This window comes from Rissa tridactyla, chromosome 2 (genome assembly GCF_028500815.1).
Source record: "Rissa tridactyla isolate bRisTri1 chromosome 2, bRisTri1.patW.cur.20221130, whole genome shotgun sequence".
Lineage (NCBI taxonomy): Eukaryota > Metazoa > Chordata > Aves > Charadriiformes > Laridae > Rissa > Rissa tridactyla.
The window spans coordinates 119873153-119896189 of record NC_071467.1 but is presented as its reverse complement, the minus strand read 5'-3'; the positions used below and the strand labels follow the sequence as shown (position 1 = coordinate 119896189).

The 23037-nt window shown below is 43.1% G+C and overlaps 2 protein-coding genes across 3 annotated transcripts; one reads left to right on the top strand and one right to left on the bottom strand.

Annotated features, from left to right (window-relative positions):
* Positions 1 to 771: 771 nt before the first annotated feature.
* Positions 772 to 2461, bottom strand: CCR9 (C-C motif chemokine receptor 9). The gene is made up of 2 exons (XM_054192763.1): positions 2423 to 2461; positions 772 to 1935 (listed from the first exon to the last, which is right to left on the bottom strand). The coding sequence occupies exons 1-2, from the start codon at positions 2438 to 2440 to the stop codon at positions 772 to 774; spliced, it is 1182 nt and encodes a 393-aa protein (XP_054048738.1). The 5' UTR covers positions 2441 to 2461.
* Positions 2462 to 11047: 8586 nt separating this feature from the next.
* Positions 11048 to 21762, top strand: LZTFL1 (leucine zipper transcription factor like 1). Of its 2 annotated transcripts, none has more exons than XM_054191031.1 (10): positions 11048 to 11132; positions 13418 to 13542; positions 14023 to 14217; positions 14710 to 14770; positions 15645 to 15713; positions 17116 to 17181; positions 17316 to 17393; positions 20099 to 20272; positions 20702 to 20805; positions 21624 to 21762. In XM_054191031.1, the coding sequence occupies exons 1-10, from the start codon at positions 11130 to 11132 to the stop codon at positions 21640 to 21642; spliced, it is 894 nt and encodes a 297-aa protein (XP_054047006.1). In that variant the 5' UTR covers positions 11048 to 11129; the 3' UTR covers positions 21643 to 21762. The 2 variants fall into 2 exon arrangements, with proteins under 2 accessions (XP_054047006.1, XP_054047005.1); XM_054191030.1 differs by having other exon boundaries at positions 11123 to 11217.
* The last annotated feature ends 1275 nt before the right edge of the window (positions 21763 to 23037 follow it).

Here is a 23037-nt window from a genome sequence, read left to right as displayed (position 1 = left end):
ACAGGAACCGCAGCAAATAAATTGTACGCAGTTTCACCTTACCTTGCACAGCTAAAATATAGGAGCAAGATAGATCTAATACAATGACTACTTTATGAACGTGAACGATCGGCTTTCCTTTGCAACACGAACCACCCGTGCAGCAAAATGGAGTTGCGTCTGCACAGGCAGAGAGGGCAGCATTTCCCTCCTGCAATAAACCGGTGGAGGAGCTACAGGCGGTTCTCCTTCACGGTGGAGGCGACCTGATGTAGGTGCAAACAGGGCTCCTGAGCCCGGCCACCCCCGTGAGAGACCCCAGATGGACAGCAAACGCAGGCTGAACCCCCTCCTGATGCTTCCTATGGATGGACCGGTGGTTCATCCTGCTTCATCTGCCTCTGTTGCTGCCATAGCTGGGCTTATCTTCTGTGATTCTGCAATTCTATGATTCTACGGTTCTATGGTTCTATGGTTCTATGATTATCGCCTCCCTGCGAGGCTTGTTATTTCAGATTGTGGTCTGAGCTGCAGATGGGCCGGGTATTTACAGCTGTCATAAAAATAGCTTTTATCCTCTATCAGTTCTGCTTACGACAAGTATGGGTCCATTTTGCTGCCCTTGCCAAAGGTTTCCCTTCCTTTCAGCCATCGTTGGGTCCCCCACGGTGAGGACGGGGCATGCCAGGAGCACCCAGCCCTCCCCGCTCCTCTGAGACAGTCTTTGGGGTGTACACGTGGTTTCCAAGGAGTTTGGTGCTCCTCCAGAGGGGAGGACAGGGTGAGAATAACTTACAAGAGGACTTGGCAAGGCGGAGGGGTAAGCGAGGAGGTCAAATGGGTGCTGAGGGTCAGCGAGTTCCTCACCCGCCGCCTGCCCAGCATGGCAAAGGACCAGTCTGAGCTGTGCTCCTGGCTGTTGCAGGCGGAGGAACACTGCTCTTGTTCCCTGCTCCAGCGGCAGCCGCTGCTCCACATCACCCTGCCCAGCGCCGTCCTGAACCGCTCCCCAGCAAAGACATAGAGGAATGGGTTGAGGCAGCTGTGGAGGAAGGCAATGCTCTGGGTGACCTGCAGCCCGACGTCCAGCCGGTCGGCAGCCTGACAGCTGTAGGCCACCCTGGTGTAGGTGTTGATGGCTTTGACCAGCAAAAGAATGTTGTACGGGAACTGAGAGACGAGGAAAGCGGTGATGATCATGGTGATGATCTTCAGGGACTTCTGCTTGTGGGATCTTTTGGCTTGCAGGAGGGTGTTGATGATAAGGGCATAACAAATAACCATGACAAAGAGTGGGAAGAAGAATCCGATTGTGACTTTCAAGGCCAGGACAGTAACTCTGAAGACTGCGCTGACGTTTGGTGGGTACGTAATTTTGCAAACTGTTATGTCGCCCACCCGTGTGCTTTGGCTGTACACGATCTCTGGGATGCACAGGCTGACGGACGTCAGCCAGACAGCCAAGCACATGAGTTTGCTGCGCAGGAGCCGCCTTCGCTTGGAAGTTTTAGCTTTCATCGCTTGGACAATAGTGATGTACCTGTCAAAACTGATGCAGGTTAGAAACAAGCTGCAGCCGTAGAAGTTGATCTTATACATGCTGTTGACGACTTTGCACATGAAGTTCTTGAAGATCCAGCCATCGGAGGCGGCCTTGGCCCAGAAAGGAAGGGTGAAGAGAAGGAGCAGGTCCGCGATGGCCAGGTGCAGCAGGTACCGGTCCACCGTGCTCCTCCTGAAGCGGTATTTGCAATAGACAAGCACGACCAAGGCGTTTCCCACCGTGCCCACAGAGAAGATGAGCCAGAAACACACCGGCAGGAAGGCTCGAGCAAACTGCCTGACCTGCCTCTTGTCACACATGAAGTCTGTGTCGTTCACCGGGTTCCCATACAGGGACATCCCTGCGCTGTCATTCCTGTAGTAATCCAGGTTGGTCTTGCCAGGCTGGGTGACCTGTAATGGGACATCAGGTCAATCTGTGTTGAGAGGTGGCTCAGTAAAGCATAAATTCCCACCTTTTCACCAGATGAAGATCCCCAACATATTCCATTTTAGGTGGGAATGGGCAAAGGCTGCCAGCGAGGCGCAGGGCGTTTCAGACTGCTCGAGGTATGTGGCACAGCAGAGACTTATAAAAATGACCCGTTGAGTAACAACCTCTTTACAAAAGAGCAGTTCACAGCCTCCAGCCAACTTCAGTTATTAAAATGGCAGGTGGTGAGAGCATTCTGTCTGTCAGATCATTCAAACCACTGTTGGTTTGGCAGCTTCCAATACATAACAAAATGCAAAATCCCCAAGTTGGAAATAGGTGGGGAAGAAGGCTTTATATTACTGCTACAGTGGGATGGCTCCCGAGAGGCAGAAAAATGATGGAGGCAAAGGAGGGGGGCGGGGGGAGAAAATTGGAGATCACACAGCACCATAGCTGTATACTCACTACGCTTGCAACTTCCATCTTCGGCCAGATCTTTCCGCAGTCTTGAAGAAGACACCTTAACCTCGGGAGAGGAAAGGTGGGGGGAGAACAATTGTTTCGAAACAGATTTGAAGAAGAGCTGTGACTCTTTTCTTTCTTCTTCTTCTTCTTCTTTTAAGGAAAACCTCAACCCTTTGAAATGAGTCTGGCTGGGAGACAGACAAACCACATAGAAATTGATGTCACTCATTTGAATTATTTAGATGTTTCCATTTTACAAATTTACATTTAGCCTACATTAGGTCTTCGGCTTCTCTATGGCACTGAGCTGATTAAGTCCTTTGACGTACTAGAGTCACTGCGATCTCATGTTTAATAAGATGTAGAGTCCCCAGTGCACACATTAAAAAAGAAAGCCATCTGAAAGCACCATATCTTACAAGGTTCATGAGAATAAATGAAATGTGCCTCTTGAATTGTCTAGTAACTAACAAGGAAAAGTACATGCCTTTAGCAGCAGTTTGCAGTGTGAAAGTATTCACACCCTCTGCAGCGACTGACAATCTCTGCCTGCGACATCTCTTTCTTATCTGTGAGTTTAAGCGTGATGCTCGTTGCTGTCGGCCTGCAAAGCAGATCATTATGCCCCGATAAACAAGAAAACATTGTTTTTTCCTGTTGCAGGTTGTTTTTCGAGTCGGTCTCCCACCACAGAAGGTAGCTGAGCCTGGTGGGCTCGACGCGAGTCACGCACTCCTAAGTATTCAACACGTTCTGCACCCACCCGCCTGTGCTGGTGCCTGGGGGTTTGTGGCACCCTCTGGCCCAAGCTGCCTTTAATCCCTTTGCCAGCTCTCGGTGCTGGAGCGAAGGCTTGCAGCAAACGTCTGCTGGAATCTGGTCCAAAAGGTGTAATGCAGCTGTTTTCCTCTATTTAGAAATTATTGTGTTCAGAAAGCACAGATTGAGGGCTAATCCTTCCAGTTTTTACCTTCATGAAGCAACTTTAATGCATCTGGATTATTTCGGAGCGAGGTTGGCATCATGAGATCTTTGCAACAAAAGAGCACTAGTCTAGGCACACAGTATTTGATTAAAAGCAGATTGAAGAAATAAAACCAGTCACAAGTATGTGCTCTTAGTTTTTAAGTTTTCCATCAAGACACAGAACTGCACCCAAAATTGTGCTGGTCCCTGGACTTCCAAGTACAGGTATAAATCTAGCACTTGGCTTTCAACAATGCCACCTGTACCCTGTGCATAGTAGTTGAATTTCTGATGCAGAAACCTCAAAATCTATTTTTTTTTTTATTTGACTTCTTTTCAAAGCAGATAACCAAAGAAATAGCCAAAGCATGCTAATGCTACAGCTTGGTGCAGGATTTACACCAGTAAAAATACGTGAGCAGGCTGAAAGGAAGCACCTGTATAACGCCTATAAATCAGATATACCACACATAAATACTAAGATGCAGAAATTGAGACTGGTCGTAACCCTGCATACACCAATGGTGTTGGGTAGGTCTGCGGAAACAAGCGCAAAACTCCTCTCCCAGCCATGGGTCAACATGGCAAAGTCTCTGGCGGCAACAGCCCCACAAAGGGTTTTCCTTGTCCCCATCCCCATCCCCGTCCCCGTCCCTGTCCCCGTCCCTGTCCCTGCCTGGCTCCAGCCCAGGGAGGGCCGACCGACCCCAGGCAGGGAGGGTGCACCCACTCCTGTCCCCTCGTCACAGGCAGGCTCGTGCTCATCACGGTAAATACGGGGAGAGCCAAAATCTGACGAATCCGAGATATATTCCCGCCGTCCAAGAAGCAAAGCCTGAGGACCTCACCTGCAGCGCAGAGCAGGCAGTGTGCTAGCCGCAGCGGCCGCCGGGTGCCGGGGTTTTGCTTTGTCGTTGTTGCTGCGCTTGTTAACGGGTCATATTGATAATAACAATAGTGTGGGGTTAGATACAATGAGCTTTCGGGTGTTCTAGCCGGCGCCTGATTTTTTTTCTACGGTGAACTTGACAGCACACGGAACATTGACAAGCAACAGACCACCCCTTGAGACGAGGAGGGGCTGCTTATTAATCAAAATTAATTTAATCCCTTTTTGCTGATTTTTTGGGGGGAAAACTGCAGTTTAAGGAATCGCTGTGCTGAGCGTGTTGACTCATCCTTCCCAGCTATGTCGGACCTGCCGCGCTCCACCTGCTGCGACTCCTCACTTTGGAAACTCCCCAGCCAGTTGAAATCTCGAACCAGCAGTGCCTCGTCCCCATCACAGCGGCACAAAATTCGGCTGTCAAGGCTGAGACCTGACACGTACAGCCCAGAGGTGACTGTGGCCGGTGGCCGTCAGTCAGTGAGCTACTGATTTCTCCCTGGTACCCATTTCCAAAACGTCACTGCAGCATCTGCTGGAGGGTGCAGAGCTGAGCATTCCCAGGAGGCTTTTTAATGTTATTTGCTTTGAGCTGTCAGACCTGCCTTAAATTGCAATCTGAGAGATCATTGTAACGGGGTGGGTTCAATGGGAAACGAGCTTTTTTTTTTTTTAAAAAAAAAAAAAAAAAAAAAGAAAGGCAATTTGTAATTTGGTTTCCTTTCCACAGAGGCTGCATGTGGAAAAGACAGACATGAATCGCGGAGGAGGGGACTCACCGGGACGGTCGCTGCAAGGGGGTCAGCCTGGCCGTGGCACCCAGCAGCCGCACGCGGTGTTTGCTCTTTACACCCACAATGGAGCTTTGGGCTTTTTGTAGGCTGAGGTGGGTGTGTGCTCCCCGGACCCCGGCCTAATTAGACCTGTCACAGGCTGTTTTCTCTGTGGTTTGCATGGTTTAGGTGGCTCGAACACAGATGGTGATCTTCTCTTTTTTTATTTCTTCTTTGTTTTTCTTTGTTTGTTTTTTTTTTTCCTGGCAAGCTCTTTCGAGAGCAAAGGGAAGACCTCTCATACCATCATTTTTCAGCTCGTGTGCACCGTATAGCACTGGGCAAATCAGAGTCTACTCCCAGCGTGGCCATGTCCTGCTGGAAAACACTTTCACTGGGGGAAAAAAAAATAAATCCCTGACCAAGAAACTGGAGAACCAGGTCAGGCTGGGACAGGAGCGAGGAGGAAGGTCTCGTCCTGCCCACTCCAAGTTGTCCCACAGGCGCAGCTCCCCACGGCTGCCCACCAAGGCTGCAAGCGAGCAGGGGACGGGATCGCAGGGTCTGTATGATGCCCAACAGCCCGGAGCAAAATGGAAATACCGCCACCTTCGAGAAGGAAGGCCAGGCTGATCCTGCCACAGAAACTGGGGAGACACAAGGCAGGACTGCAGGCAATCACACGTGCTGGTGGCATGTCTTACATGACAACCATCCAGAAGAGTGTGGCAGGAAAGATTTTTGAAGAGGAAGGCAGTGAGAAGTGGTTAAGAAGTATAAGAACTCGCGCAGCTTACGTCTTCTTCCTGGCAAGCTGGCATGCAAATGGCGGTGGTTTAAATTCCCCTCTCTACCGGGACCCCGAGCGCCATAGGGTTTTGCTTAAATGCTGGATGGTGTTCGGCTGTGACCGATGCTCACACTTCAAGAAAAGTTCCAAATTGCAGTTCGGGCTCAGCTCCAATTATGAAGAAAACAATGACTCGGACTAGGTTTTTGGGTTGGGCTCAGCTGTCACTCGACACCACGCTCCAGCATCGGCAGCGTGGCAGCCCCTTCCAAGGGGAAGGAGCCCAGGGTACTCCATGCTCAACTGCAAAATCCCTGCCAAGGTGTCTGCGCATCTTTAACAACTAGTTGCCATCCTGAAACTCCTCCTGAAACAGGCGTAGGTTTGGATGCGATGGTACCTCTGTACGGCGTGTGGCCACTTTCACCTCTGGACCCCCTAGGCAAGGAAAACAGGGGTGGGGGACCAGCTCTCAGCTAAACCCCAGGGCACCAGCTATGGAAAGCACAGGTGTGACAGCGCAGGCATAGCCTCTGGGCTCAGGCACCAGTTTCTCTGGGCTGGCAAATGGCTGCCTGACAGCTGAGCCATCGTAATTACCCTTAATTCAAGCTAGTTTGGCCCTTGGTGCGATGCAAGGTGACTCAGCATTGGGAGAGTTGTGTTAACTGCAGTAGGATAAAGGCATGCCCGCGAGGCAAAGGCTCTTCACATCCTTTGGTCTCTCCATGAATCTGAGCCCTCACGTTCTGGATTCAAGTGACTTTAATTAGACTCAGCTTAATTCTTCCTCGAAGCAAAGTAGTAAGTATAACTTAACCTACCCACTTCACACAGCCGGTTCCTCTGTCCTAAAAAGTCCCTGGGCAGATAGATCTGCAGACCAGAACATGGGCGGCTGCTCATCCTGTTCGTTATTTTTCTGCCATGTGCCATTTTTTAAGTGAGTGTCGCTGACGACAACGGCACTTTTCCCCTCCCGACAGCGGGAACAGAAGCAGGAGAACAGCGTGAATATCACAAATCCTCTTGCCACATTTCTCCCAAGCCGGCTCCCTGTCTGCGTCCTTGCTTAGTGTTGTCCACAGTTAATTCATTCCTAACCAAAACAGAGATGGTGCACTCAGTTCTTGCGATGGCAGCATGCGTCGTGAGAGAACTAATGATTTCCCTCCAGCTCGTATCATTACAAAGCTAAGCATCTCCGTTTTCCTTACAAATACATTGCTTTCACGCTCACCAAGAGAACTTGCAAGTGTAACGCTTTTTTGCTTCTTTGTTGAAAGTAAGTGGGAAAATGAAAACCACCAGCATTTCTTATACGTCTTCTCTTTAGCTTCAGGGTGTTTAATTTAAAGCACAACTTGGGGACGATTTTTTTAAGCTCCTCATTTAGTGCATGTGCTAATGGCAGAGACGTATTCGGCTTGATGGGCTGATCAGGTGCTGCAAAGATTTTGCAGAAATGGAACAAAACTTGGGGTTACACCCTCTGCTGAGGCTGACCGAGAAGTTTCCTTCTTTCACAGTGAAAACTGCACTGTGTTTTTACTAAATCTGTCTTTTAATACACTTATTTTCCCCTCCCCAAGTAAAAGGAGGACATGAACCCGCTTCTCTCCGAGCGGGCTATTTCACATGTTCAACAACCCCTCAGCTGGTCTGTTTAGGAGAGGCCACCGCCACGATTCGCCGTCCTCTACGAGGAGGATATTCGCACTCGGTGAGACCAGTGCCTCTTGTACTCAAGCAAACCATGTTATCTAGGAACTTCCTATAGATCAAAACACTTGAGGCGAGTCCTAGGAACATAAGACTGGACATGACAACTCACCTCAGTTGTCTCCTGTTTCCCCAAAGTGAGGGAAGACAAAGCACCTGGGCTATTCCTGACGAGCAAGAGTTGCTCTCCATTGAGTAGTCTCTCTTACCTTCAAGCAAAGAAAAGAAGACCCTGCGTAATATCATTCCCATCCTAGACACTTGCAAACACTTTGCAAATCAAAAGCATGGTTCTGTAGATCTTTTTTTTATTTCTTATTCCACCAATAATGCAATTTCAGCCATGTTACTTGCTTATGCAGGCTACGCACAGGGTTTCCTGGGGATTTCCATCCTTATTCCCATCTCCAGCAGGGGCACAGAGACACTACAATGATCAAAAGTGTTTGTGAGTTCAGTTGTAAATTTTGAGATGTGTAAGACCTGCCTGGTTTGGTTTCTTGGTTTTGTTTGGTGGGGTTTTTTGAGGGTATGTTGCATTTTTGTAACTTCCCCCCAGCTGACCCCGTTGCAGGTGGAAGCGCAGACAGCACCCCCGTGAATCCTATCCCTTGGGCCTCCAGAAAATAAGGTACTGGCAGAAGCCACCTGCAATGACACAGGTCTGACTACCCCCTCCCTGCTGTCACAGAAGGTCACCACGGCAGACACAAGGTTGGATGCTCCTGTGGGGAGCTTTGGTTGCAAAGCCCTGTCTCTCTGACTTCGTAGTTTGAGAAAGACACATTTGTCCTTTTTATTGATGCTGAAATCTGTGAATTACTAAACTTAGTTTAGATAGATTAGGTGTTTTGGCGGGGGGGGCTAGAATGTGGTTTTCTAGATGTGGCGCATAGTCATTTTCTCAAATTCTCAAAGAAGTGTTCAGCCATTGAGTTTTTCAAAATGAATTGCACAAACGTTCCAGACCTTCGTTCACTCAAAAGAACGTATTTAGGCTTCACCATTTTAAACAGCATCAGACCATCCTAGTTTAGACGTACGTTTTAATAACTTCATTTATTGAAATGTTTTACAGAGCCAAACCTAACTTCTAGTAAGGAGGGTTAATGGGTTTAATTCAGTGAACTAAGTCAGCACGCACAGTATTATCAGTGCTTTCGCACAAGAGATGGGAGGCCCGGTAATGGTAAATCACGCTTGTGACAGCAGAAACTGCCATTTCCCATGGGCAGCCAGCAGCGTCCAGCAACTCAGCTGAGTCGCTTTAAACGATCACAGGAGTGTCATTTGTGGAATGGTCTCTAATTTAACTGTACCTGTTCTTACTTTGCAAGCCTTAGCGATCATATTAAAAGAAAACTTGTATATTCTCTCTCTGCCTCACTGTTAAATTGAAGTCAGGAGGAGTGAGGAGACACTATATCACAAATATACTAATGTGGATTCTTATGACAGAATTTTTTTTATATTTCCCTTTTAAATGTTTTGACATTTCAGTACAGTAAGTTCCTAAGTCTTGACATTTCACTTGCCAGGTGGATGAAGGGAAGGGGGTGGATGTAGTATTTCTGGATTTTAGTATAAATTTTGATACTGTCCTTCACAGCATACTTCTGGGCAAGTTGTCCAGCTGTGAGATGAGCAGGTAGGCAGTGTGCTGGGTGAAGGAATGGCCAAATGGCAGGGCTCAAGGGGTTGCAGGGAATGGGGCTACATCTGGCTGGAGACAAGCCACCAGCGGCGTTCCTCAGGGCTCAGTGCTAGAGCCAGTCCTGTTCAACATTTTTATCAATGACCTGGATGCAGGAGTTGGATGCACCATTAGCAAGTTTGCTGATGGCACCAAACTGGGAGGTGCTGATGACTGTCTTAAGGGACAAGATGCCTTGCAGAAGGATCTAGATTGGAGCATTGGGCAATGATTAATGGCATGAAATTTAGGAAGTCCTAATGCTGGATTCTGCACCTGGCATGGAGTAATGCTGGGCAGAAGTATAAACTGGGAGAGGAGTGGCTGAAAGGCAGCCCTGCGGAAAGGGATCTGAGGGTGCTGGTCAAGAGCAGACTCAATAGGGGCCAGCTATTAATTTTGTCTGAGCCAAGAATTTGCTGTGGCTTCCCTAAGAGAGGAGACTCCAGCAGATCACTGGTGAGGCCACACCTGGAACGCTGTGTCCGGTGCTGGGCTCCCCAGTATAAAAAGGAGATGGAACTACTGAAGGAATCCAGTGAAAGGCCACAAAGATGATGAAGGGACCAGAGCATCTCTCCTATGAGAGCTGGGATGGTTCAGCCTGGAGAAGAGAAGGCTCAGGGGGATCTCAACAATGTGTATAAATACCTGAAGGGAGGACACAGAGAGGACAGAGCCAGGCTCTTTTCAGAGCTGCCCGGTGACAGGACCACAGGTGATGGGCACCAACTGAAACACAGGAGGTTCCCCCTGAACATCGGGAAACACTTTTTCACTGTGAGCGTGACTGAGCACTGGCGCAGATTGCCCAGGGAGGTTGTGGAGTCTCCATCCTTGGAGATATTCAAAAGCTGTCTGGACACAGACCTGGCCAACCAGTTCTGGGTCGCCTTGCTTGGGCAGGAGGGTTGGACCAGGTGAACCCCAGAGGTCCCTTCCACCCACAACCATGCTGTGATTCTGTGATCCAAGTGCTTACTCCGTTACGCCAGAGCGGTATCGGAGCGTTAGGCTTCAGCATCAGAGGTATTCGGTTTCAGCAGGATCACTGCAGTAACAGGAACCAGATGTAACATGTCCTGCAGTAATACTGAATGCAAAAATCTCAGTGCAGAATTGGGCTCTTAAAACAAAACTGGCTTATCGATTACAAAGCTCATCAATGCCTACCCACTTACCTTTTTATTATAATTTTAAGACGTTCCCATGCATTTTGCTCACCTCCATCCAACTGCCAGAACTTCCCTCCCCAGGAGACTCCCTCCCTCCTTCATTCAGTCATTCGTATTTGAACAGCAAGAGAAGCAAAGGTCTCAAAAGCTGAACAACTCTTTTATTTCGTGATGGCCTCAAGAAAAACAAACAACAAGAAAGCCCACCCAAAAAACAGATGTGGAAAAAAACCCAAACCCTCACACAGCCTCCCACCTGCTTGCTCCCGCCTCCGTTTCCATCGGGATGAAGGAAGAGCCGAGCGACGTCGGCCCATCCCGTCGCGGCCACAAGCCGAGGCCCAACAGCGCTGCCCTGCCCGCCCCGCCCAGCGGCAGGCCCTGGGGGTCTGCAGGCCGCCCCGGGGAAGGGGAGGGGGAAAGCCAGCAGCCCACAAACCCCACCGAGGAACCCCAGACTCCCGCCTGAGCCCGCTCCGCCCTGACAGGACGCTGGGCTGAGGGGGGGGCGAGGGGGGGAGAAGTGGTCATTGCGCATGCGCAGAGGGCGGAGCGGACGTTGCCAGGGAAACGGCCGCCACCTCCTGCCGGAGAGAGTCACGTGACCCAACCGGCGCCAATCGGAGCGCGGCGAGGGTGCTCGCGAGGCTTCGTTCTCCATGGCAACCGCCGGCCCGTAGCCGTCCCAGGGCCTGGGCCGCCATGGTGAGTACCGGAGATGCCTCCCGCCGCCCCTTCTTCGGTAGCGTCGCTGCCTGGCCGGCTTTGCTCCCCGGGCCGCGCCGTAGCAGTGAGGAGCCTCTCGGCGTCGGTCGGAGGCTGGGCAGGGCGGCGGCTCGGCTCGGCCCGGTCCTGCCGGGGAGAGGCGACCCCTCGTCGTGTGAGAGCCGCTCCAGGGCGCTGCTGCCGCCGCCGTCCTGGGCATCCGTGTCAGCCCTGTTGGACCCTGCGGGGACTAGCGGGACTTGGGATGTTTGCAGGAATTGATGTCCCGGTTGCTTAACGGCGCTTGGAGATCACACGTGGCTTTGGCCTGCCCTTGTGTATTTACTCATTAGTTTAATGTCCTTTTGTAGCTGCTCTCTGGATTGTGAGATTTCGGCACTGGTGTTGGCGTATGGCTTCCTTTCTGTCTGTAATGAATAGAACTTTTTCAGCTAAAGCAAACCCAGCGATAGCAAAGAGAACACTAAACTTTTCATGCGTTCTCTTATTTGCGAGATGTGGGACTTTGTGGGAGACATCGGACTTGCAACCAGGTAGTGAGGGCTTGTTTTATTTGCTGCTGTTGCTGTTTCCTAGACTGCCTTTAATTTCCAGGCAGTCGAGGTCTGTGCTCACATTTTCAGTATTGTTCATCCAGGTATTGCATTTTCACTGGAGCCATCCTGTGCAGCCGGATTAATAAGGACAATGTGATCACATTAACCCTTTTGTCTGAGTTGCTACATTGCTGTCTCCAACACCAGCAATACATTGGAGTACACTGAGTACATTGGAGTGAATGAATTCACCTCTGGTTTCATCAGTTCTCCAGGGACTGTGATTATAAACACCCATTTGTGTCCTCTTGTGCCTCCTTGTGACTTGTGCTACCTGTATGAGCAAGATTTATTATAATGCAATTGGCCATGCCAATATTCCTTCTTTAGAAAAAGATGCATATGTAGAAGAGCTAGTTAGTCAGATCTAAAAGCGATTCCTCCTTAATTTGCCCTGGGAATATTTGTTTCTGGGCAATAGGATGTTGAGAAACAAATTCAGATTCTCACTTAAGGTTACATGAGAAGTCTCAATATTTTACATATAAACTAACGAAGAAACATAATGTACTTTCCTGTGTACTTTGTTAGTACATCTATAAAAAATATATTGTTCAGCTACATTATTCATAACATTGCTGGATCTTGCACTTGGGTCACAAGGCTTGGAGAAGAGTGGCTGGAGAGCTGCCTGGTGGAAAAGGACCTGGGAGTGTTAGTCGACAGGTGGCTGAATATGAGCCAGCAGTGTGCCCAGGTGGCCAAGGAGGCCAACAGCATCCTGGCTTGTATCAAAAATAATGTGCCCAGCAGGACTAGGGAAGTGATTGTCCCCCTGTACTCAGCACTGGTGAGGCCGCACCTCCAGTACTGTGTTCAGTTTTGGGCCCCCGGCTGCAAGAGGAACCTTGAGGTGCTGGAGCGTGTCCAGAGAAGGGCAACAGAGTTGGTGAGGGGTCTAGAGCACAAGTCTTATGAGGTGCAGCTGAGGGATCTGGAGTGGTTTAGCTTGGAGAAAAGAAGGCTGAGGGCAGACTTTATCATTCTCTACATCTACCTGAAAGGAGGTTGTAGGGAGGTGGGTGTCAGTCTCTTCTCCCAAGTAACAGGTGATAGGACACAGGAAATGGCCTCAAATTGCATGAGGGAAGGTTCAGGTTGGCTATGTGTTGACCAAGAGGTTATCAAGCGTTGGAACAGTCTGCCCAGGAAAGTGGTTGAGTCACTGTCCCTGGAGGTATTTCAAAGACCTGTAGATGTGGTGCTTAGGGATGTGGCTTAGTGGTGGACTTGGTAGTGTTAGGCTAGTGGTTGGACTCAATGATCTTACAGGTCTTTTCCAACCTAAATGATTCTATGATTACATATGTGTATGTGTAATACAAAGAGATATTTATCAAAGAGCCTCCTCTCCTCTACAGTCCTTCTGATTCTGATGCTTTGTGGCCTTTTCCCTCTGATTGTGTCTGGTTTTGTATGACTTTTCTGATGGTACCGATCACTTGAGGACTTACTTCCAAGCACTGGTGCTTTTAAAGGGGGAGCATTTATGTGAGGTATATAGGGGTTACGCATATGAAAATATGGTTGTTTTTTAACATACTAGTTAACATAACCCTATGAAAGCAAGCGGGAAAACTAGTCAGAAGGCAAGTCTTCACAATACTTATGCTCTTTTTTACTTATTTCAGGGTATATTTATCTTTGTGCTTATGTCCTTACCCGCAGGCAGAGCTAGGCCTTAATGAGCACCACCAGAATGAAGTGATCAACTACATGCGCTTTGCTCGTTTCAAGCGTGGCCTGTGTCTCAAAACAGTGGATTCTTGTTTTCAGGACCTTAAGGACAGCAGGTACTGGGGTGGGGGCCTGGTTCTGAGCAAGGGTAAAGCAAAATATGCTAGCAACAATTGCAAGTTTAAATGCTTTATGGGGTGTCTTTTCTCTGTTTACTTTTGTGTGCTCTTAGTGAGGAATAAAGACCCAATAATTTTGCAGGTGTTACAAGACAAGTCCTTCTAAAACTAAGTTGTTTAAATTCTTAGGAATTAACATAGATAGTCACCGCATGACATTGCTTTATATCATGCTTCTGATGTCTAAATTTGATGTAAGACTGTAGTGGAAGTAATATTTTTAATTGTAATGTTTCCAAGACAAAATTTAAATACAAGAACCAATTCATAGGGCCAGGTCATCTAATAACTACTGACAGTGGGTGTTTTCAGAAAGACATTGCATTATATTAGAGTGATACCTGTGTAGTGGGGTCTCATAACAATGCAAAATTGTTACCTTTCTCATACATGACTCACCTTGACTGCTCTGTTTAGACTTGTTGAGGAGACCTTCACAGTTGATGAGGTGATAGACATGCTGGATGGACTGCAGACTGTTGTACACAGTGAAGTGGAGTCGGAGCTCATAAATACAACTTACACCAACGTTTTACTTCTGCGGCAGCTCTTTTCGCAGGCTGAGAAATGGTACCTTAAGTTACAGACAGACGTCTCTGAATTGGAGAATCGGTAACATATATTAGACTATAGAGAATGCCTTTCAATAATAAGAAAACTTCAAAGTGTTGGCTATTTGCATTATTTTCCCAACTGTAGAAACCTATTCTTTTACTGTAGTATCGATGATAGGTTAGTTTCAAGTCTTCTGTCTATAAAGTAGTGAGATACACAAAAATTTCAAATTTGTCAGGAAGATGTTTTTATTGGTAATATTCTCACTTGAATTAATCAGTTAAGAGCAGATGATAGGATTTGATTAAAAAGCCTTTGTTGTCTGAGTAGATTATATTTTATTCAAGGATGGTAAATCTTACTGTTCTGATGCATACACCGTTGCATGACATGTTCTGTTGCATTCATTGTATTTGAGTAGGACTTCATTCTGTATTTCTAACGAGAATCTTACATGCAGTAAAGAGCATAGCATCAGCCTGGTAAAATGTGTTTCATACCATAGCTCTTTCAGTAAATAAATGCCTCCCTTTATTTTTTCTTTTTAAGAGAATTGTTGGAACAGGTTGCTGAGTTTGAAAAGTCAGAATTTACATCTTCAAACAAGAAGGTAGAGTTTTATTTTAATCAAATCATAATCAAATGTCATGTTATGTTATGACAGATGTTTAAAATACTTAGTACTGACTCTCTCTGCTTAAGGGAGAAAAACAAAATAAAAATAAAAAAGCCCACCCTTTTTCAAAATAATCTTTGAAAGTCTCCAAGAAGTAGCATTTCGCAGTTTGGCACCAGTGCTCAGACTGAATGGTCTTGGCTGTTTCCAGATTGCAGGTTTTGCACACCCAGGGCATGCCTCATAAACCTCATTCAAAGTCAGCCAGACCAGGGATGTGTTGGAGCATCTACTCCTGGGTTCCCTTCCCCCTGGAAACTGGGGGAAGACTGGGACGTTCACTTGTCCCAAGGCTTTGTCCCAACATGGAGTCAAGAGATGAGAAGATTCCACAATACAGATGTGACATTAGCTTATCTTGTATGATTATGGTTGCACCTTATTTGGTTTGTAGCGTAAATATATATTTAGTTAATATATATTATATATGAATACTTAAAATAAGAAAATTATTTTGAGCTGTGTTTAAAAAAAATAATTTACTCTTGCAATCACTCAATTATTTTTTTTTGTTTTCCTTACTCTTTGTCTTTTGGTTGCTGCTTCATCGGTAGTCTTTTGTAAATTCAGGTCTGCAATCGTCTTATGTCTCTATGCAGTGTTTTTGTTTAACTTTAGCTGAAAGTGAAGTATATAACTTAGCAGCCAAGGTACCAGTAAAAATGAACTTGAAATAAAAGGTCATTTGTTTGCTTTACAAAAGAGAGCTGAATTGACTGTCAGTAATTATTTTACAGACTAAAGGAATACTTTTCTTCCTCCTAGAAATCTGTATAATTTAATTTTTTACCCTTTATTATTTGTTTAGCCCAGTGCCGATCTCATTAAGCCAAAACTGGCTCCACTAAATGAAGGTGGATCAGAGCTGCTAAACAAGGTAAGAACTTGTCTGTTTGTGCAGTTGTGGTTAATGACCATTCTGCTTATTCAACTGAACTGGATAGCTGTGCAGTAGTATTTGTTTAATGTGCCTGTCACTATATAGACACCAACGTAATATACCTCAGAATGTAAAGTAAAATGCTAATAAATTAATTAATTTTATAAAGCATCTTAAATTTATTGTGTGGTTATGGTCTCTAACATGTATTGCGATATCGGCCTTCCTTTTGCAAAGACATTTTGACCTTTGAAATTATTTATTTTTTAATTTAATGAGGTAAATTAGTAGAAACCAATATTCAGTTTGTTCTGTGCAGATGGCTGGCCTTCCAACAAGGAAATAAGTTGAAACGTGTAGCTGGCCAAAATGATTAGGTTATCGGACATTTTCTGTATTACTCAAAGTCAATCCTATTACATTTCAGTCTTTTTTCTTTTGTTAGTTGGTTAAATTCCTCCTATAGAAATGGGCACTTAAAGAATTTGGAATTTACTGGTTTTGAAAATGACTTACCACTTGCTGAAGACTTTCAGAATTTCAAAGCACATTCTAAAATTTAATGTTATCAATAGTTTTTATTAGGTATTGAACTCATTTGGTTCAACTAAACTTTTTATAATGCCACACTTCTTACAATATGCTTTTAAGTTATGGGCAGCCAAGAAATTTAGCAAGGAGTTGCATTTTCTGTCTTTTAGCCTGCATTACCGAAATGATCTGTCAAGTACAGTGTCTGAATTGAATTGTTCTTACCCATTAAGATAATTAAAGGATTCAAGAATTCAGACTTGTATTTAACTTATAGATCAATGTAATTCTCTTTCAAAAATAATTTCAAAATCTGTTTCACAACAGTTTTGTTGCATATGTGCATCTGATGTCTTTTTTGTTCTCAGAAATAATTCAAAGTTTATGTGGTGAATTTACTCTAACTGATAAATCATGGTTATTTCTTGTGATGCAGAACATGATATGCAGTAACCTGGTATTTGTCTCTCTTAAACAGGAACTATGAATAAATTTATACTTGCCTGTTGATTGAAAATACAAATGATGAGCAGCAATAAGACTTGCATCTCTGAACATGCAATTTTCTTTATCATGAATCTTGATATTAACAAGATCCGGAGCTCCCTAATCTCAGTTCAGTAAAGCATGTGCCAAATTATATGGTCCTATATATTACAGTAGTATCAGAGTCTTAAATTTTTTGCTGACTGAGGCAGAAAGCATAATAAATGGATTACTGATTTCTTATGAAGGCCATTTTTATAAGCATTTAGAAGCTTGTTTACTTTCCTAAGCTATGAAGCATATTTTTTTTACCTGAAATATTTGTAAAATTCAAAATAGCACAAGAGTTTTCAAAAACTTTCTCTTGTTCCTTAACCCAAAGACAGTTGCTTGTCTCCAAGAAGAAAATGAAAAGTTGAAGATCAGACTCAAGACCATAGAAACACAGGTAAATTCCCTGTAAGCTTGGATACTTAATGCTCTTTACATATTAAAAAATATCTAAGTAAGACTCCGGTGATTATTGTTCTCATGTTTTCAATTAAAATGTTTCTGAGGTTTTACGTTTTTGATGTACCACAGGCTACAACTGCACTAGATGAAAAGTCCAAACTAGAGAAGTCACTGAAGGATTTACAGATGATCCAAGGAGATCAAAAGGTGAATACAATTGAGATTTCCCCCACCACCACCCCGTTTAACGTAACTGTTGCCTGTACATCTAAAAAGCTGGTCTGTATGGTGTGTTTCTTTTGTAACAAATACAAAAGTTCAAGTTAGTATCGTCGTGTTCCTGCTGACATTGTCGTGTTCCTGCTGGTCTGTCAGTCAGCAGATAATCCAGAATGTTAGCTGATTTTATGACATGTATTTTGTGTCACAAAGACCATAATAAATGATTATCAGAAAGTATTATTCCAGGTACTATCAGGAAGTAGTAATCCAGAGTTCATAATTCTCAGGGCTGATATTTGTATTAAGAGATAAATTTTTATCTCTATTTGTTTCTTTCCATTTACTAATGAAAGAATTATATCTAACCTGTTTTTTATAGCAACAGTAAAACACTAATTCTTTCAAGCATTTGTCACACTTGATACTGAAATAGACAAGCCAGACTTGCTGCTTCTCGCTTCAGAATTCAAAAACCTAAACACTTATATAAAAGCATCCAGTGTCCTATATTAAACATCAGTTGAAGTTTTGCTACAAATGTCAATGATCATGGGTGAGATTACAAATGTTAGATTTTTATGTAGCTCTACCCATATCAGCATACTGTCAAAAATGATTCACTGTTTATTTTTACTACTTGAAGTTCTTAATCTTTTTTTGTAAATGAGGATGCAAACATGGTGAGTTGCTGCTGCAGAAAAAAAAGACAAAAGAAGATACAAGTCGGGCAAGTTGACACAGATAAATCTGTTCAGGTCACTTTACTATTTTTTTAAGCTTGTACCTTTATTTTGTCAATAATTAGAATTTTCTAAAGTTTGTTCATGTGTGATCTGTTTCTTAAACTTAAAACATTTCTGTTCAAACTTTTAACAAAATTAGACACTTTAAACCCATTATTTTCAGAAACTAACTCTTTAAAATTCCTGAAGTAGTTACAGATTTGGAAGCCAGTTCAACATCATAAAACATTTCCACTATAATTTTCTTATTTTAATCCTGATTTCTTTTTATTTCGCTTTCTAACTGGTTTATGGTATGTACTTGGCTTTCTTAATATGTTATAATTTTATCTAGTAACTTTCAAAATCTTTATTCAAGAATATAATTTAATAGGGAACTTGATTTATCAGTCATGGCAAATATTTTCTTTATCTGTTTTGTTAAGCTTTAAATTAGTACAGGTTTAAAATATTAAAAGGGTTTATTAAATCCCAGCTAATAGTGTTTGTAGTTTTAAAAGATTGGAATCAAATCTCATCCTACTTTTCTTGTTAAACATGAATGGGCCTCAATGTCAGGGCTGCTGAGTTTCTGCAGCTTTCATGTCCTAATTTGCTCTCTTACATTTTCTATTTACCAGCATATATATGTTGTTGAAACTAGCTAGTAGATATAGTGCTGAAATGTACTACTTTATTTAATCAATTAAAATATTAGTTGCTCAGAGAAAATGCTAAATTTTATCCAGTTTCACGGCATGTTTTTATAGGATGGGTAGCAATAAAGTCACATGAACCCAGTTGCTCATTAAAGTGGTAGTTTTCAAACTCTTTGGACAAACAAACGACAATGGTTGTTAAAGACTAACTCTTAGCTCGACAGATTTCCACCTTTTTTTTTTCTTTGGGTTTTTCTTTTAATAGTTTCATATGGTTCCACACACCAAGTGTGAACCACTGTTTGTGAGTAACTGCTCAGTTGAATCAGTTTAACTTGAGGATTTAGAATTTTTACATAACTGACTTATGTCACAGTTTAGAAAGACGATCGCTGGCTCTTCTGATCTGAAACACTATACAATATAGTGCTTCTCAGCATTGCAGCCTTGGACTCTGTCTCAAAATTCAAAATGACCTTTTCTTCTGTACAGGTAGTATTATCAGGTGGTTTCCAATGCTAAAATCTTACCTTCCACATAGAAAAAGGAGCAGAGCTTCCTTAGTTTTAGATTTTTGTTCTTTTTTCAGATGCTGCTGGTTCAGCCTCATCCTGAGTCATTATACTTTTGAGAGTTTGAACTTGAGCTTTTAAGCCTGGGAGGGTTTTTTTTAAATGCAAATTTGTAGAACAGTAACATGAATATAATGTTTTGTGACACAGAACTCATGTCCAGAAGAGTTTGGGTTGTTTCTTCTCACAAGGGAACAGGAAAGTTGTTTCACAAGCAGCTGTGGAGGCTCTTTTTGTAATCTGTCTAAGAACAGTGCGATATTGGTACATGACTGATAATATAAGCCTTAGCACTTTCATCCTTTCCTACCAGTATTACACTAACAGCTTTTGAACCGCCCGTGATATTTTACCTGCTTTAAAAATACATTATAGCATAGGCATTCAGATCTTAAACTGTAATTTACTATTTCTGTATGCCAAATAACTTCTTGTGATATGCTTCATCCCATGGCTTCACCTAATTCCTAAAGAAGTGAAATACGAGAACTTAAAGACTCAACTCAGTATAGAAGACATTCCAGCCATCTTTAAAATGCATGTTAGCAATTTCTTTAAAGTTATAAATTAATTAGTGCTTTAATTTTTTTTTTTTTTTAGTTAAAGCACTTCTAATTTAGGTTTTACAGGAACAGCCTGAACATAATTATTAAAAATTAAGGTGTACCCACTTTATCTGGAATTTTGCACTTGCAGTTTTATATATTTGACATATTTTAAATATTCTTCTTTTGAAGACTAATGCAAACCAGGATATCACTGAACTGGAGAATAAAGTGGCAGCTTTGAAATGCCAATTTGAGAAGACTTTGAATGACTCTACTGCAAACCAAAAATTCTTGGAAGAGAACTTGGTGACAACAAAACATGACTTGCTTAAGGTTCAGGATCAGCTATCCACAGCTGAAAAGGTTAGCAGTTTATTGTAATGTAAACATGAGACCCTTACTCACATTTTAACTGATTAGTAATTTAACAAGCATACAGAGTTTACTGGGTCACACTTGTGTCAGTCTATCTTTGTTATTTCAGTGGAAAAGCACATTATATGTAAAATAGCAAAAACACAACTAACTGTGTGATTATAACCAGATGAATACTTAAAAATTGCCCATTTGTCTGCATAGAAATTTTTGAATGAAAAGTGTATTCCCAGTCTTCTGAAGACTTTTAGCTTGATTTAATTAGAAAACACTAGCTGTCTTCATCTAAATTTGAGTACGTTAGAGAAACTACTATTCTGAAACTTGAGGAGGAAAAGCAAGTCATCTTTTTTTAAAAAGCATATTAGCCTGGCTTTCATAATATGTGAATAATATGTTGGTGTTATTGTTACGTAGGAGTTAGAGAAGAAATTTCAGCAAACAGCTGCCTATCGCAACATGAAAGAGATTCTCACCAAGAAGAATGAACAGATAAAGGATCTACGTAAAAAGCTTTCCAAGTAAGTGGTGCTCCTCTGTCTGTCCAGACAGGATCCTTGTTCCAGATCCATATTCTGATCCCATTTTGTTTTTATAAATGTGAAGCGCTCTCTAAAACAGACTATAAATTTTCCCTTAGAATTTCTTTTTAAGGGAAGGCAGTTCCCTGATTTTTGACAAGCCAGTCCTTTTAAGGGACGCTAGGTGAGTTGGACTGATGTGTGCAACAGCAGCTACAGTGCAGCAAGTAATGAGACAATTTACTATGGAGAGGAACAAAATATTCATGGGCGTGGTAGGTAAGCTGCCAAGTGCCACACACAGAGATACAGGTGGGAGAGGTGCCAGATGCTTTGGCTTTATCTTATTTCTTCCATGCTTGTTTATGGGAATGAGATGTCTGCGGTATGTAAAGAGCCTTAGGCCTGTATTGAGTAAAGAAAGATGCACCCTGCCCATTATATTGCATAGAAGACTATCATTCTGCAAATGTCAAGTGAGCTTTGGCAATGTGGGGATGCCTTAGACCCATGCTGTAGGAGGACAGATGTGGAACTTAAAACTTCTGTTTAAACTTCTGCCGGTATTTTGGGATTTGTAGGTAGGTTCCTGGTCATTCCCTCATTCTGCTGTTTGGTAAACTGGCCAATTTTAAAAGGAGAAAATAGTCTGAAAAGTATATACATTTGTCTGTGCCCTAAGTCACATAGTGAGCCTTGACAGGAATGTGTCACTAGTGAGAGCAGTTTATTACTTGAATTTCATATTTTCTTTAGAGGGAAAATATCTCTTGGGTATTTTCTACTCTGTTTTAATGATTTATTTTTTTAATCCTCAGATATGAGTCAGAGGACTAAAACATCAAAAACATCTGATCAATCGGAAGCTGCCATAGAGAGAAAATGTAGACTGGTATTATTTTTCAATAATTTTTGGTTCGAATGGTATATTTTTTGCTTCTAGTGCTTAAAATAACTTTTTATTAATACTAATAAGATGCTGAAACTCCTATCTTAATTCCTTATAAACCTCCAATTTATATGTATTAGTTTCTGTAGTCATGTTTTTAATTGTTAACCTTCGACATTCCTTGAGAAATGGCAAACAGGAGCTTATTGAAGAACTGAGACCATTCTCTACAAAGAAAGGTGTTTATTTTTGTTAAGAAAAGAAAAAAAGAAAAAAGTAAACATTAGAGTTTTTTGACGTCTCTGAGGTGGAAAATCCAGTTGTTACTTTTGTATAGTTAATGTAGCCATGAAGTGGCATTATATGTGAAAGTTGCATCAGTGGAAGTAAAAATTAGGAGGGAAAAAAAAGAAACATGCTGATTCTGTAATGTTGTGTCACACTGGACTTCTCATACCTCAGCAAACAGTGCTCAGTAACATTTTGCTGGAGGGTGTTCATTAGAGAGTGAGGTAAATACGCTTTATAGCGGAAGCGCTGGACCTTTTCAAATAAAGCCACTAATTGGAGTTATACTATTTCACTTGAACTTACTTGAAACAAATTTGAACATCAGAATATAGATTCCAATATTTCCAGTATTCTTAACGTTAAGATGATAACCTGAAAAAGCACAGGGAAGTTGCTAATAGAGCAACCTTCTCGGGAAATTGGTTTAGATGTTTTCGTCTCCTTTCTTATCGTAACCTCACCAGAAAACAGCTTCCTTCTCTCAAGTCTTTTGCTTGTAATATTCTGCCTTGCATTTATCTGTAAGCCTCCTAATAGTGCGTTCGACTTGTTCATCTGTCTCTGTTCATATGTATGTTGTATTTTACTCCAAATAAAAACATTTTGTTTTCAAACACTTAATCTTGAAAGGAGATGGTTTCTTATAGGAATGGTTTGTATAGCTGTTTTTTTAATATCTGTAGAAAGGAGTAGCAGATAAGTAAAGAATCTTGCTAGGAATGCAAACCTGTAAATTATAGATTTTTGCCCAAAGCCACACCACATCAAACAGCTGTAAAAAAGTGTACCAGTGGCAGGTCTGGGAAAAGGATGCTGTATGTGTGCTACAGAAACTGGCATTTAACAGGGCCAGTTTTTTCCTCATTCTTTGTCAAATGGACAAAGCTGTTAAAATTGCTCAAGCAGTGATGCCCTAGTCAAATCTGCCTACATTTGCAGTCTGTATGTTCTTTTGTTGTCTTTTTTTTCCCCACTGGTTAAGCAAGATTGGTTTGGGATAAAGTTCTGTGTCTGTAGCATGGTATTATTGCTGTAGCACGACAGTAGGGCTT

Excerpts from the sequence above, each read along its gene's own strand:
- LZTFL1 (XM_054191030.1), top strand. The coding sequence starts at position 11,146 with ATGCCTCCCGCCGCCCCTTCTTCGGTAGCGTCGCTGCCTGGCCGGCTT. Across the intron at positions 17,182-17,315 it reads TCAAGACCATAGAAACACAG|GCTACAACTGCACTAGATGA; the intron begins GTAAATTCCCTG and ends GATGTACCACAG. Across the intron at positions 17,394-20,098 it reads TGATCCAAGGAGATCAAAAG|ACTAATGCAAACCAGGATAT; the intron begins GTGAATACAATT and ends CTTCTTTTGAAG.